General features: G+C 43.1%; 1 protein-coding gene across 1 annotated transcript in view; it reads left to right on the plus strand.

The window, feature by feature from the left end:
* ASIP (agouti signaling protein) overlaps positions 1-18,472 on the plus strand; it is a 29,380-nt gene that overhangs the window by 3,408 nt on the left and 7,500 nt on the right. The window contains exon 2 of the mRNA XM_035123167.2: positions 12,924-13,084. Coding sequence (XP_034979058.1) covers positions 12,925-13,084 — 160 coding nt within the window. The 5' untranslated portion in view covers position 12,924. The remainder of the gene's footprint in view (positions 1-12,923; positions 13,085-18,472) is intronic.

The raw sequence follows: 18,472 nt of genomic DNA on the forward strand, positions 1-18,472 counted from the left end.
GCTTTTAAGTTCACTTCCCCCTTCCCTTTCCTTATATGCCTGTAGTAGCAACCTATTGCTTTCCGGAGTAAGGTTTTTATGAGCAGTGACACCGAATTTTTTTCCAGTTAAATTGTAGCACGTGATGGTTTCACAATTAGGGAAGTTCCACACAGGAACCATAAATGTTCATTTAAGATGCTCTCTATAATGGCTATGGAGCCAGCAGTAGGGTCATGGACTTGGTTACGATGTACTACAAAAGAAACGTATGCAAGCTGGTGCTTAAAAGCTCCACGATAAATATGCAAAAAAACAACAACCTACAGTTGTTCCATTTTATATGTGTGTACTGTTGTTGTTGTTGTTGCTGCTGCTGCTGCTTTATAAGTCACTCTGAATTGAGTAAAAAAGAGTAACTAATAAATGTAATTAATTCTCCCGCCCTCATAATGTCTCAACAAGTAAACTTGATTTGTAAAAATGATGCATGGAAGGGGAAAAAATGAGACATTGCACTACCTTTGTAACCCAAGAAAATCTTCAATAAAAATAATTATAAAAAAATTAATAATATGTATCTTGCATTCCTATTTATTTATATTGTTAGCTGCACCACAATTTTCAAACGATGAAAGATTTCAGGGAGGTGAGGATATATCTTGGGCTTGATTTCCTTTGAATGAAGGTTACCGGAGACAGTGGTGTCTTTGTGATATATAGTTTTATTCACACACCTATATGCAGGCTGAGCATTAGATGGAAGAGTTCACAGTGTCAGGAGTATGGGCAGAAGTCAGGCCTGTGGTGCTTTGCAGAACTGGGGCCTGCCTCAGCTTGTGCTGGAGAAGCAAGGCGTGGCCACACAGGTGAAGACCTCAGCTTGTGCTGGAGAGGCAAGGAGTAGTCACCCAGGTGGGGCCACTTGAGATCTCACTGCACCTGGTGGCAGGAGCTGGGAGGGATAAAAGCCCAGCATTTCCCTTCAGCTCTTTGCCACAGCAACGCTATCCCTGCCTGGTTGCATCTGGCCTCTTGCTCCGTGGACCCTTGCCTTGCCGACGTCTTGATCCTTGCTCCGTGGACCCTTGCCTTGCCGACGTCTTGATCCTTGCTCCGTGGACCCTTGCCTTGCCGACGTCTTGATCCTTGCTCCGTGGACCCTTGCCTTGCCGACGTCTTGATCCTTGCTCCGTGGACCCTTGCCTTGCCGACGTCTTGATCCTTGGACCCTTGTCTTGCCGACGTCTTGATCCTTGCTCCTTGGACCCTTGTCTTGCCGACGTCTTGATCCTTGCTCCTTGGACCCTCGCCTTGTCGACGCCTTGCTCCTCGACCCTTGGACCTTCGCCTTGCTTCTTGCTTCTTGTTCCTTGAGCCTTCGCCTTGCTTCTTGTTCCTTGAGCCTTCGCCTTGCTTCTTGCCCCGTGGACCTTCGTCTCTGCCTTGCTCCTTGACCCTGCAACTGCCTGCTGCTGGACCCTCAGCCCTGCACCTGTTCCTGCTTCTTCACCACCATCTTGCCTCTGGTCCTGACGCCCGCCGACCGGACCGTGACACACAGCAGTAACACTTCAACAGATCTTGCTTCCCTATAAGATTTCTAGGGAGGCCCCCCAAACCCACAGCTTTGGACTCAGCATGAACAGCAAGGCAGGCAGGTCTCTGTGTCTTTTCCCAGCCCAGTTCAAGATGAGACTGGTCCAGATCTATTGGTCTCTTAACACCGGTGACATCATCTCATGCTGCCTTTGGTTGGTATAGGCTCTTTATATGTGGCAACTTCCCTCAACTGGACTTTGACAGAGGTTAGAATTGCTCTGCCCTCTGATAAGCATACAGTAGGCTAAAGGAGTTGCATTATTTTTACGATTACAGTGGTACCTTGGTTCTCAAATGCCATGGTAGCCTACTCAAACACCTTGGTTCTCAAACACCGAAAACCAGGAGGTAAGTGTTTTTCAGAAGCTGAACATCTGGTGCGGATGTTGGCTGTTGTATCCGGGGTGCTTGCACCACCCAGAAGCTGTGCCTTAGTTTTTGAACTTCCGGAATGGTTTAAGTTTGGCGCTTTTATTTTTGCTATTTATTTTGCGTTTTTGTTTTTGAAGCTTTTTTGGTTAATTTGTTTTTGTGACTGTGTGGAACCCAGTTCAGCTACTGATTGTGTGACTGTGGAAATGGATAAGCCCCCCATCCAAACAATGACTATCATCAGTGCAGGTAAGAAAAAATAATAATTTTAATTTTTATCATCTACAATACTGTCATTATAGTACAGTACATTGGTTATTGCTTTCATTTTATGGATCAATGGTCTCGTTAGATAGTAAAATTCATGTTAAATTGCTGTTTTAGGGGTTGTTTTAAAAAGTCTGGAACGGGATAATCCGTTTTGCATTACTTTCTATGGGAAAGTGCACCTTGGTTTTGGAACGCTTTGGTTTTGGAACGAACTTCCAAAACAGATTACCGTAAGTTTGAGAACCAAGGTACCGCTGTAGAATAAATTCAAATAATAGCAACATATATTCACACTCTAGGTGTCTGTTAGACATCCATAGCTTAGGCAATAATCCAAATATGATACCCAATAAATCTATTAATGAAGATACAGAAAATAAAACCAAAGCAAGCTGACACTACTGGGGCTGTATTATCCACCACTTCCAAAAGCAGAAAGACCTGTGTGTGCCTTGAGCAAAGACAAAAGAGCAGAAGCCCAGGCAGGAAGCAAATAGCGGTAAAAATCAGCCCTTGAAAGAAGTACCCTGAAAGAACTGCTTGGGAATCCAGACCCACTTTCCTTGGGCTACTTAAGATCTGGCTGCCTTACTGTGGTTTTGGTTACAGGTAGGTAGCCGTGTTGGTCTGGATCGAAGTAAAATAAAAAAATTCCTTCAGTAGCACCTTAAAGACCAACTAAGTTTTTATTTTGGTATGAGCTTTCGTGTGCATGCACACTTCTTCAGATACCCTGTGGTTTGTTTGTTTGTTTGTGGTTTGTTACTGTGGTTTGTTTGTTTTTAAGACTCATAAACAGTCTGAGTCCTTATACAAAAGTGTTTCAATTGTCACGACAAGTATCACTGGGAACTGTACTGCCTATCCTCTTGATCCTTCATACTGGACAGAACTTTATGCAAGCTGTTTACAACATCTGGCTTTTCAGCAACTTATTTTTGTTTATGAATTCTCACACAACTTGATAACGCTGGCTTGGCTCACCTGTGTGACATTAGTGCAATTCAGACAATCATTGCCAGATGTCGAAACAAAATAAAAAAAATCCTTCCAGCAGCACCTAAAAGACCAACTAAGTTTTTTTATTTTGGTATGAGCTTTCGTGTGCATGCACACTTCTTCAGATGCATGCACACGAAAGCTCATACCAAAATTAAAAACTTAGTTGATCTTTAAGGTGCTGTTGGAAGAAATTTTTTTATTTTGTTTCAACTACGGCAGACCAACACGGCTACCTACCTGTAACTATTGCCAGATGTGTCATTTTGCCATCTAGTATGCAGAACATCTTGCTCCATGACTTACGGTATATCCTTCAGTCCTTGAATTTTGCCACTATGATATACAGTCGTACCTCGGGATGCGAACACCTCGGGTTACGAACAACCCGGGTTACGAACTTCACAAACCCGGAAGTATTTTCGCCACGCGTGCGTGCGCAGAAGCGTCGTGCACCTTTGCACATGCGCAAAAATAGCAAAAATAGCGCTTTGCGCATGCGCAAAACGGCAGTTCGGTCCCTTTTCGGGTTACGAACTTTTCGGGTTACGAACCGCGACCCGGAACGGATCGCGTTCGTAACCCGAGGTACCACTGTACACTTATGAAGCTTAAAGCCACAGTATTATATTTTTCTGTATCCGCTAACTGGCGTCTAGTTTCCTTTCAGGTTCAGTTCTAGGACTGGATACTAAATTTTAATACTGGTATTTTATAATAAAGATTAATACCATAGTGATAGGGGCTAATCCTACTAAACAATGGTGCATTTAGAAATTAATGGAATTCATGTAATTTCATAGAAGGAAAGCCAATTATTTTCCCATTGAAATCACCCCGAATAAAACAAATTATTCTATTAATTTGCACCCAACCTGTTTCCACATTAATCTGCCAAATAATGACAATTTTCATTTAAGTATTTAAAAATGCATTTCTAAACATATTTTCTCTCAAAATACATGCTTTAAACATATTTTGATACTTTTGACATCAAAACTAGCATCTCCGCTCCTCCACATGCAGCTGCTGGGTGACCTTGGGCTAGTCACACTTCTCTGAAGTCTCTCAGATCAGGTCAATTTGTATTGAAATTCACAAAGATCGATCTCCTAAAGCATCTCTAAACGAGACCTAAATTGTTGTAAACAACAAACAAACAAAAAGCCGATTGCATGTTCTTGTTCGAAAGAACATGAGCTTTATTAGGCATGAGCAGTAAATTGGGGGGGACTGGCATAAAGTAAACAATCTTTTTATAAATTGCTGACCCAAACATTGTTTTGGGGTATGCTACCCTGTTTCTCATATTTTAAGACATACCCATAAAATAAGCCATAGCAGGATTTTTAAGCATTCAAGGAATATAAGCCATACCCCGAAAATAAGACATAGTGATAGTCGCAGCAGCAATGCCGGCCGCAGCAGGAGGAGGAGGAAAAAAATAAGACATCCCTTGAAAATAAGCCATGGTGTGTTTTTTGAGGAAAAAATAAATATAAGACATGTCTTATAATATGAGAAACACGGTAGATAGCAACCTACTCTCCTCATGCCCCAAACTCCAAGCATGATCCCAGTTGTAGGGTTAGTACTAGTGGTTCTCAGCTTCCCATGACCCCAGTTGGTAGTAAATTTCAGGGTTTATTTCAGCTTCAGTTTATCATTAACTGCACAGAACACATTGCTTACTGGGGAGAATGCAAATGATATATGCAAATGATATAAATTATAGCTTTTCACAGGGTGTTTGTGAGGATAAAATCTAGATGCAAAAAATAATAATCAAAAATCTAGACACATAGGGGTTTGGGGGGGAAATGTTATATTTTTACAAATATGCAACGTAGGGCTGCCATACGTCCAGAATTTCCTAGACATAGCCAGGATTAGTTTGTTGAAAACTTGTGTGTCCAGATTTCCACTCTTTGAAATATGGCAACCGTAATGCAAAGTGAATGTGGGCTAGCTGGCAATAGAAGAATTAGTTTCTCAACCAACAAAGGAGATAACATGCTTTCGGAGCAATACTGGTAACTGCAAGAACTCAGTCTTCAGAACAATTATTTACTTTCTAGCTTTAAGTTTCCTTCTTAGTGCTACATACACAAGGTACTGAGCACACACACCCCAGAGACAAACAAACACACATGAAGTTTGTCCGGTTGCTTGTAGTTACCAACCATCAAGAAATGTATCTTCTTGCCATCAGTGCCCATTAGAAAGCTGGATAAAAGGTTGGCTATCTTTTCATGATAGAAAAAAGTAGAATTCCTATAAGACTAGCTGAGGTTACTCCTTTCATAAATACTATGAGGACTAATATTTATCATAACTATAGCTCCTTTTATTAAACTCCTTTTGAAAACCTTCACAACTGTCCTAAAAAGGCCAGGACAAGCCACATGCCACAAAGGTTACATTCTGGCATGAGTTTTGCACACACAGACTGCACATGGAAACTTCTGCACTTCAGCTCATTCTTTCATTTTTGACAGACTTCTGCTTATCCTGACTTTTTCCCTTGGGAAACTCCGATCTTTACCATGGAATTGGAGCAAACATCAGTTTCTCTGCGGATTGACGTTTGCTCCAATTCGGTGCTAAAGAGTGGGTTTTCCTGGAGAAAGCGGCAGAGCAAACAGAAAACCACTCAGACTTGTGTCTAGAAAGCATAGGACGAGCAGTAAACCACTCAGACTCATGCGTCCTAGGCATGGGATAAGCAGAAGTGCGGCTGAGCCATCAAGCATTCTATAGGTCATCCTACAGGTGATTAAGGAGTGTGTGTGTGCATTGAGAAGCCCTCTTAAATTAATGTATTTTCCCTCTTTTTGCCAGCCTGGCAAAATGCCCACCACAACAACTTAGGACATGTGTGAGCTGAGCGTCCTTGCCATGGCTGAGAAGAGCAAACGAAGTATCTGGAATTGTCTACCTGATACCCTTTCTAGCACAAGGATCAGGGACTAATGTTTCAGGGTGATGTGTAACTTAGCACTACTTACTCAGATTCATCTTCGCTCCTAACCCATAAATCTCTACATTTTAGCAGCAGATCAAGTCCTAACTTAGTATCTGGTCATTCTGCTTTAAACCAGTTTACGTAATAAAATAATAATAATAATTTATTATTTATACCCCGCCCATCTGGCTGGGTTTCCCCAGCCACTCTGGGCGGCTTCCAACAGAAAAATACAATACAATAATGGATTAAACATTAAAAGCCTCCCTAAACAGGGCTGCCTTCAGATGTCTTCTAAAAGTCTGGTAGTTGTTTTTCTCTTTGACATTTGATGGGAGGGCGTTCCACAGGGCGGGCGCCACTACCGAGAAGGCCCTCTGCTTAGTTCCCTGCAACTTGGCTTCTCGCAATGAGGGAATCGCCAGAAGGCCCTCGGTGCTGGACCTTAGTGTCCGGGAAAAACGATGGGGGTGGAGACACTCCTTCAGGTATACTGGACCGAGCCGGAATTAAGATTGCCAGAAGAAATATCAACAACCTCAGATATGCAGATGACACAACCTTGATGGCAGAAAGTGAGGAGGAATTAAAGAACCTTTTAACGAGGGTGAAAGAGGAGAGCGCAAAATATGGTCTGAAGCTCAACATCAAAAAAACCAAGATCATGGCCACTGGTCCCATCACCTCCTGGCAAATAGAAGGGGAAGAAATGGAGGCAGTGAGAGATTTTACTTTCTTGGGCTCCTTGATCACTGCAGATGGTGACAGCAGTCACGAAATTAAAAGACGCCTGCTTCTTGGGAGAAAAGCAATGACAAACCTAGACAGCATCTTAAAAAAGAAGAGACATTACCTTGCCGACAAAGGTCCATATAGTTAAAGGTCCATATAGTTAAAGGGCTGATCGTCGAAAACCGGTGTTATGTGGTCTCGGCAGCCGCTCCCAGTCACCACTCTAGCTGCCGCATTCTGGATTAATTGTAGTTTCCGGGTCACCTTCAAAGGTAGCCCCACGTAGAGCGCATTGCAGTAGTCCAAGCGGGAGATAACCAGAGCATGCACCACTCTGGCGAGACAGTCTGCAGGCAGGTAGGGTCTCAGCCTGCGTACCAGATGGAGCTGATAGACAGCTGCCCTGGACACAGAATTGACCTGCGCCTCCATGGACAGCTGTGAGTCCAGAATGACTCCCAGGCTGCGCACCTGGTACTTCAGGGGCACAGTTACCCCATTCAGGACCAGGGAGTCCTCCACACCTGCCCGCCTCCTGTCCCCCACAAACAGTACTTCTGTCTTGTCAGGATTCAACCTCAATCTGTTAGCCGCCATCCATCCTCCAACCGCCTCCAGGCACTCACACGGGACCTTCACCGCCTTCACTGGCTCTGATTTGAAAGAGAGGTAGAGCTGGGTATTATTCGCATACTGATGAACACCCATGTAGAAGTTAAAAAGCATGGGGGAGAGGACAGAGCCCTGAGGCACCCCACAAGTGACAGCCCAGGGGTCCGAACACTCATCCCCCACCACCACTTTCTGAACATGGCCCAGGAGGAAGGAGCGGAACCACTGTATGACAGTGCCCCCAGCTCCCAACCCCTCTAGACGGTCCAGAAGGATGTTATGGTCAATGGTGTCAAAAGCCGCTGAGAGATCCAGCAGAACTAGGAAACAGCTCTCACCTTTGTCCCTAGCCCGCCGGAGATCATCAACCAGTGCGACCAAGGCAGTTTCAGTCCCATGATGAGGACTGGAAGGGATCCAAATGGTCCACTTCTTCCAGGCATGCCTGGAGTTGTTCAGCAACCACCCGCTCAATCACCTTGCCCAAGAATGGAAGATCTGAGACTGGGCGATAGTTGGCCATATTAGCCGCATCTAACGATTTTTTTTAAAGAAGCGGTTTAATGACCGCCTCTTTCAGCGGGTCTGGGAATACTCCCTCATAGTGGGAAGCATTTACCACCCCAGAGAGCAGGGGTCCAGCACTCTCCTGCCCCGGCCCTGCTCCCACAGTGGAGTCTACCTCCCTCCGAATCTGAGCGACTTTATCTGCAAAAAACTTTGCAAAAGCATTGCAGGAGATATTGGGGTCCCTATCAGGCCCCGATGACGAAGGTGGTTCGGATTGCGAACCACCTGGAACAGTCTCCTGCTGCTGTTTTCTGCAGATGCAATAGAGGCGGTGAAGAAGGTCTTCTTCGCCGTCGCTACCGCCACTTGGTAGGCTCGACGTTGAGCTCTAACCCGTGTCCAGTCAGATTCAGAATGAGTTCTCCGCCACCAGCGCTCTAGCCGTCTCAACGATTGTTTTATTGCCCTCAGCTCCATGGAAAACCACAGGGCTGTCTGGGCTCCATGCAATCGGAGAGGGCGCTTCGGAGCCAAACAGTCAATAGCCCTGGTTAACTCCACATTCCAGCGGGCCACCAGGGAATCGGCTGAAAGCCATCAACATGGGATAAAACATCCCCTACCATTCTCTGGAAACCAATTGGATCCATTAAGTGGTGGGGGTGGACCATCCGAATAGGCCCCACCTCCCTGCAGAGGGGAAGGGTTGCAGAGAATTCCAGTTGCACCAGGTAGTGATCTGAGCATGGCACTTCTTTAGTTTCGCTTTTACTTAATGTCAGATCACCAACATCCATAGAGGTAAACACCAGGTCCAAGGTATGTCCGCGGCTATGAGTTGGGCCCAACTTATTCAGGGACAGCCCCATGGAGGCCATGCTTTTCACGAAGTCCCGAGCAGCCCCTTGTAAGGTCGTATCGGCATGGATTTTAAAATCCCCTAGGACAACCAAACTAGGTGTCTCCAGGAGAACGTCCGCCATGACCTGAAGCAGCTCGGACAGGGAATCCTTGGTGCAGCAGGGAGGTAGGTACACCGGAAGGAATCCTGTACTGCCCCTATTGCCCAACTTCCAGAACATACACTCAGAGAACTGGGTAGACTAATACTTCCTAAAAATCACTGCAACCCCCCCTCCCCGCCCACAAGGTCTGTGTTGCTGTGCGTAAGAGAAACCTGGTGGACAAGCAGCAGCTAAAACAGGCCCATCTGCTTCATCCAACCAAGTCTCTGTTACACATGCCAGGTCAAGTCCTCCATCCACGATCAAGTCATGGATGGCAGTTGTCTTGTGAATCATTGACCTGGCATTGCACAGCAGCACCTTCAGTTCGTGTGGGTATCCCTTGCTGATTCCAGTATCCATCCAGTCAGGACCAGACCCGGAGGCAGGGATAGTCTTCAAACAACGACTAAGCCTGCCTCCTCGGTAATGACATGGTCTGGTCTTCGCATAACTCCTCCTCCTACCCATGATCACTGAGATCGGTTGTCCCAGTGCACACACACACACCCCTGTGTAACCTGCCCCAGCCATTTTGTTGGCTGGGACCCACTCCCAGGCAGCCCTGACCCCTCCCCTTGAAATCAAATTAAAACATATACAAAAAACAAACAAAACAATAAAACAATAAAAACCAAAAACAGTAAAAGTTACAAACACATCAAAATTAAACGACTAAGCAGCAGCATCAATGTCCTGAGGCCTCCTCGGAGCCTTATGAGCTGTGGTGGAGTATGGGGCCCGCCCCCAGGCCCAAGATGGAGAATGGGCTTCAGGGGGAGCGGTCCTCCCCAGTACTCACAGGCAGAGCAGCAGCATAATAAAAAATTATGTTCAAAATTGTGGGTCATTTTATACACAGACGCAATCTCCCCCCATTTTCTTAATTTGGAGTCCCCCAAAATACATGAAAAAATACAGCAAATCCCTTGGTTTTGCTACAGATGGTTTGAGCTAAATTGATTTCAGCAAGAGCTCAGCTGGTTTATGTGAGCCTAAATTCAATATTTGCAAAAAAATTAAATATGTTCTATTAAATTAGTTCAGCTAGTGTAGTTTTATTAACCCGGACAAAGTCTTAACAGGAGCAATCAGCTGGCCCAGGCTATGTTCCATATTAAGATGTGGCATTTTGCCAGTGAATTTTCCAGAATGGAAAAATGTCCTAGAGTTGAAATATATTATTGGTAAGAAGGCGTGATCACTGACTTTCACTGTGCATTTCCCTACTCATAGAGCTTTGCTCTGTGGTGGTCTTTTCCCCCCTGTCAACAAGTTTAAAAACTAATATTTAATGCCAAGGAACAGACACATTGCTCTTTACAAATGAACTGAAAGAAGAGGACAGAGAAGTCCTTGAGAGCTGCTCCAGAGAAGGTAACTATGAAATAATTTGTATTAAGGCCATCTGGAGGCATTGAATAATATGAATAATTGATATATGTCTGGTTTTCTTGAAACGAATGGATTCTGATGCACTTGCAAAACAGAAGGGGATTTATTATGCTTAATGAATTTTGCACGTCATATCTAGAACACACTGATAGCCATAATGCATCACAGAACTGAAGCGCTTTGACTCCAGTGAGCTTCTGCACTCATATCTGTGATGGGCTGTGATCAATCGATGCAGACCAACTGTAACAGATAGGATTAGTTCTGAGTTTAAGAACTGCATAAAGCGCTACATGGAAAAAGAATGAAGCAGAAATATACCGGTATGTATTTGAGTAGTGTTTTGAGCTTAAACTGGGTTTTTTTTTTAAAGGTCTATGTCTTAAATAACATGAATCTTATAATACATATTCAATGTGGGATGGTTTTAACATTCATGAATAATGAATAAGATGTACGGTACTATATCCTGCACACAGACATACACATCACACACAAGTCTTTGCACCTTGTCTTCTCTGGGATTATATGGTGAGAAATGGTTTGAATGTGTTCTCAATATGTAACATTCCCAAAGGCATATAAGAAATTATTTAAAAGTCTGAAAACACACCTTTTCTGTGTTATTGTTTATTTATAGCTTTCAAAACCATAGAACTGTAGAGTGGGAAAGGACCCTGAGAGTCATATACTCTAAATAATCTAAATATACTCTAATCAAACGATTTGCATAATTAAAGCAGGCCATAACTTGTTGTGATGGGTAATGCAAACCAGCATGAAACTGATTTCATTGAACCTAAGCATACTTGACTATGTGTGGGATTGTGGTTAACATGTTTTGTGCAAAATATTATGGAAATATTCCACAAAGCAACAAGCTTTGGTTTGTGTTTGGTCCGAACGTGTTCATTGTTTCTAAATAATCTCACTCACCTTTTTACCATACTGGATTTCAAGACAGTGTACAAGTTCAATTTAAAAATGGAAAACAAGAAGTGGGGCACTGAAATAAAATGTTACTATGTAGAGTGATTGCAGCCCCTCAATTCCATTATTTCTCCCCAAATATTTATCTCCCTATCCTCCTGCAACAGTCCAAAAGCATCCAGTGCGCACTGAGCATCAACAACCCATCTTCATTTGGCTGTGGGTTTTTTCAGGGTGGGGAGCTCCATTATGGTTTTGAGGAGATGTGTCAAATCTCAGCTACAATAAAATACTGGATCTCTCCATTTAGATAGATAGCTCACACCCCTAATTCTGGGGATATTTAAAAATAGCTTCTTAGTGTGGCCCTGTATAGGGAAGCTTTTTAAGGTTTAATGTTTTATCATGTTTTTATATTTGCTGGAAGCCACCCAGAGTGGCCGGTGCAACCCAGTTAGATGGGTGGGGTACAAATAATAAATTGTTGTTGTTAATATGACTGAGTTTAAATGTGTTCAGCAGTTTTTACGAGACTAAGTTGATATTTAAGAATGGATAAACTTGGAACTGTTTGATTTGTAAATGGTTGCTTAAATTTGATCACCACTGGAATCTTTCAGTTGATTTGATAGTGTTCACTTGGGTTTAATTGTTTGTTCATGCTTTAAAGAAAGCTGATACTTTACTTTCCTCTTGCTTTATGCAACCAATCAGGTGCTTTGTATTTTCTCTTATGTTTGTCTTCACAATGCTTCAACAATAACTTCAATTGTTACAGCAAAAGGCAATGACAAATATTTACTTTACAGCAACAAAGAGAAATTGCAATAATGCAATATAGCAGGAAGAGGACATAGGGATATAAAAGGAGCCCCTTTTAATTCTATTTTAATTATTTGCACATTGACAACACAGTTTACAGTTTACATTCCCTGTTCTGGTATACCAGATTTTTTTCCCAAATTGTAGAAGCCTAATCATAGTTATTTCAATTACATTGCATGTATTTTCTGCCTGGAGCCATTCAAAAATATAGTTAAACAGATCTTGTCATAGAAACAAAATTTTAAAGGTGTTTCCTATCTTGCGGCAGTGGTTATAATATTCCGGCTACTTTGCTAGGAATATTATGCACGGTTAATAAGTAAATGAAAATGAGATTGCTGTTTTTGCCCTATTGTAATAATTTTGCCTCTTTAACACAACAGCCTTTGCTTCCTTTGACCCCATACTGATGTGAGTAACTGAGGTTATTGCAAACAGACCAAAGCAACAACAACAAAAAGTTGGCATCCATTTTGATGCCTTTTTATCTTCTAAAAAACTCATTCAGAAGTGAATCCTGGGCTTTCTAGAGCGTTTGTGAGCTTAAGGTCTTACATCCTCTCCATTCTATCTAGCAAAGGTAACTAGTTGGAAGGACAGAACGGAACGCTGCAAAAATATTTGTATACTTTGACATTATATGCACTACTGTACCCTCTTTCCCCTCAGATATATGTGACTGATACAAAAACTTAATATGGTGTTATTTTCCTTTTCTCTCTCACCAGAATGGAATATAGGAACTTCCTCCTTGGCTTCCTTCTCTGCTGCACTTTGCTCATAACCAGCTACTCTTACATGATATTTGAGGAAAAGCAGAATGCTGTCAACAGTACGGTAAATAATAACAAAATCAAGTTTCCGGATCTCCCACCTATCTCAATAGTAGGTCAGTAAAGTCTTCTGTTTGGAATCTTAAAAACAGAACTGGGAGGCATGCAACTTCTGAAAGAAGAACTTATGTGTCTCTTTTACCTCTGCCTCTGTTCTGGTACTCTGCCTTAAAGTAGGACCAGGCTGGGCTACAGAGTACCAGAACAGAGGCAGAGGTGAGTGAGGCAGCTGCTTCAGGGTAGCTGATGTTGAGGGCAAGGCAGCAGCCTTCTCATTCCACTACGTATCATCCCTTTTGGAGACCCCTAAGATAGTCTGTCCTGTGCCTCATAAGTTGGCTAGTTACCAGGCCCCAGGTGCAGTGGGTGACACTGTCTGATGTTGAAGTAAGATTCCACTGTTAGATTATATAATGTCCTTTGCCTCAGGCAGGAAAAAAATGTACTGGGATGACAAACCTTCTACAATATCTCTCTTCCCCCTGCAAAAAGCAGCAGAAAATTGGCTCCCACTGTCATGGGAGGAGAGCATTTTCAGGAAGCTGAGGGGGTGGATTTCAGCCCAGTTTAGTATCTTAACAACAGGGGTACCAATTTATCCCATTAATCAGCTGAACTTGAGAGGTGTTCCTTTCCACTTCTACTTGCCTGAAATGACGGTATTAGTTTATTTTTTAAAATTAGGTCCCAGTTTGATCAAACTGGGCCCTGCCATTATTTATTTATTTTTAAAAAATAAACTAATACCGACATTTCAGGCAAGTAGAAGTGGAAAAGAACACCTCTCAAATTCAGCTGATTAATTTTACGTTTTCAAAAACAAAAGCCTGTACACTGTTCTCCTATTAGATACTGTGTGACTGAATCCATGTAAATCCCTTAGCTATCTTTGCACTTTATCTCAAATCATCACAATCCCACCAATGCCTCTGTCATCCTTAAAAAAAAGGATAAAGCTATGGGGTAGCTTTCCAGGACTACTCAAACTGAACCCATATGAACTCCACCACATCACAGAGTTACCAGATGAGTCAATCGAAACTTCAAGGCTAATTTTATAAAGGCTCTTCATAGGCATTCTGGGATTAATAGAAACACGTTTGCCATTAGCCATCTGTTCACAATTAGCTAATTGAACTAAATTGAGAGTGAAGTAAATTTGATATTGGGAAAGCCCAACATCTAAGCAAAATGTGGCTTTCATAATTGACCTGAATCTGCTATCATTTCAGAATACAGCCTACCCAAGTTAAGGATTGTCATGACTTCTAAATGCTTGGGAAGAAGTCACAGAACATTGCAAAAGACAATAGTGGAATGCGCTTTCCTTTATAATGCTCTTGAATGAGAACGCCAGCCATATTGGTTGGAATTCCACGTAGCACTATTCTGAACATTCTGTATGCAGAAGCATTTCAGCTCGCCAGATGGAATGATTCCCCCCTTCCTCCCCATGTGCTGTTCTGGAGGCTTTCTCTCTCACACACAAGGTAATTTCAGGGGCACAAGGGGAGGAGATGAGAGAAAGCTTCATTGTGCAAGTGGAAGCCCTTGCAAGTGCTCTGGCTGATGTGACTCCTTGGGTGAATCCCACCCAAAGTATTTTTTTGTAAACCATCATAGAATATAACTGAAGGGTGCAGTATAAAAGCAATGTAAAATAAATCTCAATAATTACCTTGACTGCTGAAGTCAGGTTCACTACTACCAGAATGGAGCAAAGTTGTGTTCTACTTCCTCTGATAAAGTCAACTGGGTCTCAGTTATCTCTTGCATGAGGTTTGATAGATGATGTGTTATCACAATCCATCTGTAAAGGCAACGAAGTCCACTTTGGAAATATGAAGATATACAGGCAGTTGCTAAAATTAGATGTCTTGGAATGGGTCCAGAACCACCAGGCCATAGCAGGTCCCCTGCCTAGCCTCCTCTTTGGTTCTTTCCTTCCCAAAGTGAGCTGCCAAGGAGCAGTAGATCATTTCTATGTATCCGGCACTGAAGAAAACAAGCCCTCTGTGGAGAACACCACAGTATTATCAGAACAAACAAGCAGCTCACTTTTCTTCTGTCAGAGGTTCTTGCGACTACTCTAGAGTAACGACGCTCCGCATGCTTGTCTTTAAACAGTTTTTATTAGTGCAGGCTATTTACAGTGAGCTGGATATGTACAACAAGTCTGCTCAGACCGATGCAGAATCCGGCACTGCCCCCCCCCACGTGACCTTCTCCAACATAATAGCCTCGGGACAGTGAATCTCCTCCCTCTCTTTCTCCTGCGTAATTCCGGAACCGGAGGAAGGGGTCTACGCTCCAGGCTTTCATTTTCTCCCTTCTCCCCCTCCCTTTCCTCACTCCTGTGTGGCCAGGGCTCTCTCATGTTGCTGGAGCCCTGGCCTTCTCTCTCCATTCCCTCACTAGCTTCCTCAGAGCCCTCGCTCCCATCGCTGCTTGGGGAGGAGCTACTTCTGATGCAAGGGGGCGGTTCTCTGTACTTTCCCCCCCTTACATCTTCCTTGCTCAGTACTGAGGAAACAACTGCTTTACAAAATCCATTCTAGCTAGCTTTTCAGATGCAATGGTGTGAAGGATAGCAACAATTGCCCAAACCTCCGAAGATACTTTCAGCTTCTCTACCCAATGTGGACCTGCACATGCGAGAATGAATGGATGATGGCAGAATAGGACATGTACTTGTGTGTATGAGAGAGAGAGAGAGAGAGAGATGGTGAAGGGGAGAAAGGAGGAGGGAGAAAATGGAGAGTAAAAAACTATGCATGACATGGAGAAAGTAGACAGAGAAAAGTTTTTCTCCTCTCATAACACTAGAACTCAGGACATCCAATGAAGAGTCATGTTTGAAGATTCAGGACAGACAAAAAAAAAGTACTACTTTATATATAGTTAAACAATGGAATTCACTCCCACAGGAGGCAGGGATGACTGCCAACTTTGATGGTTCTAAAAGGGGGCTAGACAAATTCATGAAGGATGGCTCCTAGCTACTGGGCACAATGGCTATGCCAGAAGCAGGATGTTTTTGAATAGTAGTTTCTTGAAACCACAGTAGAGGAGAGTGCTCTCGTACTCAGTTCCTACGTTTGGGCTTCCCATAGGCATCTAGCTGTTCATTGTGAGAACAGGATGCAGAACTAGATGGGCCATTAGCCTGATCCAGCAAGTTCTTCTTATGAGTGGCAGAGAGAAATTCTCTGTTTTGCAACTTGGGTTTTCTAACAAATCAAAAAAGGAATAATATAACTGTGTGACTCAGACCCACTTCCAAACTCTAGACTGTAAGGTACTGAGAGAGGAAAGGAGACAAGGTACATATCTAGTACCCTTGCATGTGTCTGCTATGTACATTGATGTATGTGTAAATAAATCCCTGCAAGGGCAAGGGAGCATATAAGCAAGGTTGCTAATATTAGAAACAAATATATATAGACAAATGAGAAATGACTGTAATTGAAAAGGCCTGTAAAAAGATGCTTCACACTTTCTATCAGTATAGATTTACTGTCATCAGGATTACATGGAGAAGATCATTATACTCTTGAGTAATCATCAGTTACAAAGAACACGTGAAGCAAATCAGGATGGAATTGAGGACCTAGAAGCAGCAGCGATGGATGCATTCAGGAAGATGAAAGGCTGCAAGACAAAAGTAAATGTCAGCAGAAGTGCTGGACGTCAGCGCTGATAGAAGGTGTGAACTCTCTTTTTGTAGGCCTTTTCAATTACATCCTTCAGTAGAGAAGATGATGAACAAGTACCATAAGGCTCTTCAGTGTGTATTTAAAACACAAAAGGCGTATTATCCATTATGTGAGATTTCCAAGAGAGGAACTAGATGACACATGATCTGACATAGGTTGTACTAAATTCCTATAAAGCAGAAGACGGGAGGCAATTTAAAGTACAGCTGAGTGAGAAGGGTACTTTCCCACAGCCATTTTTTCTCCTGGGTGGAGTTATTTTTTATCTGGAAAATGGTAGGGCAACAGTGATTTCAGTAGTACAGCGTAGGCAGAGTTACAGGTAGGTAGCCGTGTTGGTCTGACGTAGTCAAAACAAAATAAAAAAAATCCTTCCAGTAGCACCTTAGAGACCAACTAAGTTTGTCATAGGTATGAGCTTTCGTGTGCATGCACTGGCATGCACAAGGCAGAGACATTCCTTCCTGTCTGCCCCAATGCACTTTATACTCCCAGCTCACTTAGGATTTTGACAGCATCATGTGGATCACATCTGCCTGCCTACAGAGGGTCAGTTGTGGCTTTATATCCAGGTGGTGTATAAAGGTTTGATTTGAATTAAAATGATTGTTAGCAGTACCGGTACTATATTTTTGTAAGAGCATCTGTGCAGCAAGCATGGGCAATAGCCAGGGGTTATGGAAGCTGTAGTTAAGCAACATCTGGAGGACCAATGGTTCCCCACACCTGACACAGCAGGAAACCATGGCTTCACATTACATCCAAACCTACCCAATTCTTCAATGTCACACTTCCACCCAGCTTATTAAGGACATTAGTTTCACCTGCAAGAGGTGAAGGAAGGAGGTAGGCTAGGGAACTGTTGGACAAACAGGAGGAGAGTTGCAGATGCAGGAGGAGAGTTGCTATGTCTCCAAGTGAAAGTTATAGGCAATGTCACCTGGTGTTAAGCTGAATGCTCAAAAGCTCAAACAAACCTGGTATGCTCAAAATCAAATGAACATATGGAGCAAGGTGGTGGCACTGGATTATATATAATTCGGTAAGGGTTACCCAGACCGTTTTTTTAGTGCTCAGATAGATGAGAAGCATAGAGTTATAAATAATATCTTTATTACGGTAGTAGACCAGCAAAGAAGCATAGAGTTGTCATCACTCCCCATCTCTCCTCCCCCCTGTTCTTCATAAGAATATTTTTGTATGTACAGTTCTTCTGACCCTACAGTTGACATCTCATGATGTATGGCAGATAAAAGGCAATACAGTACCACCATCCCCGCTTCCAAATGTTGTACTCAGCAGGCCCTGTCAACGTGGCCAATAATCAGGGATGGTGAGGTGGCAGGGTACAGAATCAAATGCTGCAAATGTCCCAGAAGGCCTGTAAACATCGTCTTGGTAGTCAAGATAACCCCAGGACTAATTGCTATTTACTGCAAAAATAAACTCATATATGTTTATCTGCTTGCTTTGAAGCTTTAAAGTCTTAAGCTGGCTGCCTGTCAGCCACTCCCTTTTCTGAGAGATGGATGAGACTGGGGAACGGGCCAGCTTACATAGCTGGCTTTTTATATAAGTAGCCCATATACGATTGACCCGTCACAAACAAAGCCATGGTGCTTGCTGCTTCAGCATCCGTCCTGAGGTATAGCGGCAAGGAATCCTGCATTGCATTGCTGTATGTAAGCCTCTTGATATAAAGCACTAGGACTGATCACTCTGCCATTT

This window comes from Zootoca vivipara, chromosome 7, assembly GCF_963506605.1.
Source record: "Zootoca vivipara chromosome 7, rZooViv1.1, whole genome shotgun sequence".
Taxonomy (NCBI): domain Eukaryota; kingdom Metazoa; phylum Chordata; class Lepidosauria; order Squamata; family Lacertidae; genus Zootoca; species Zootoca vivipara.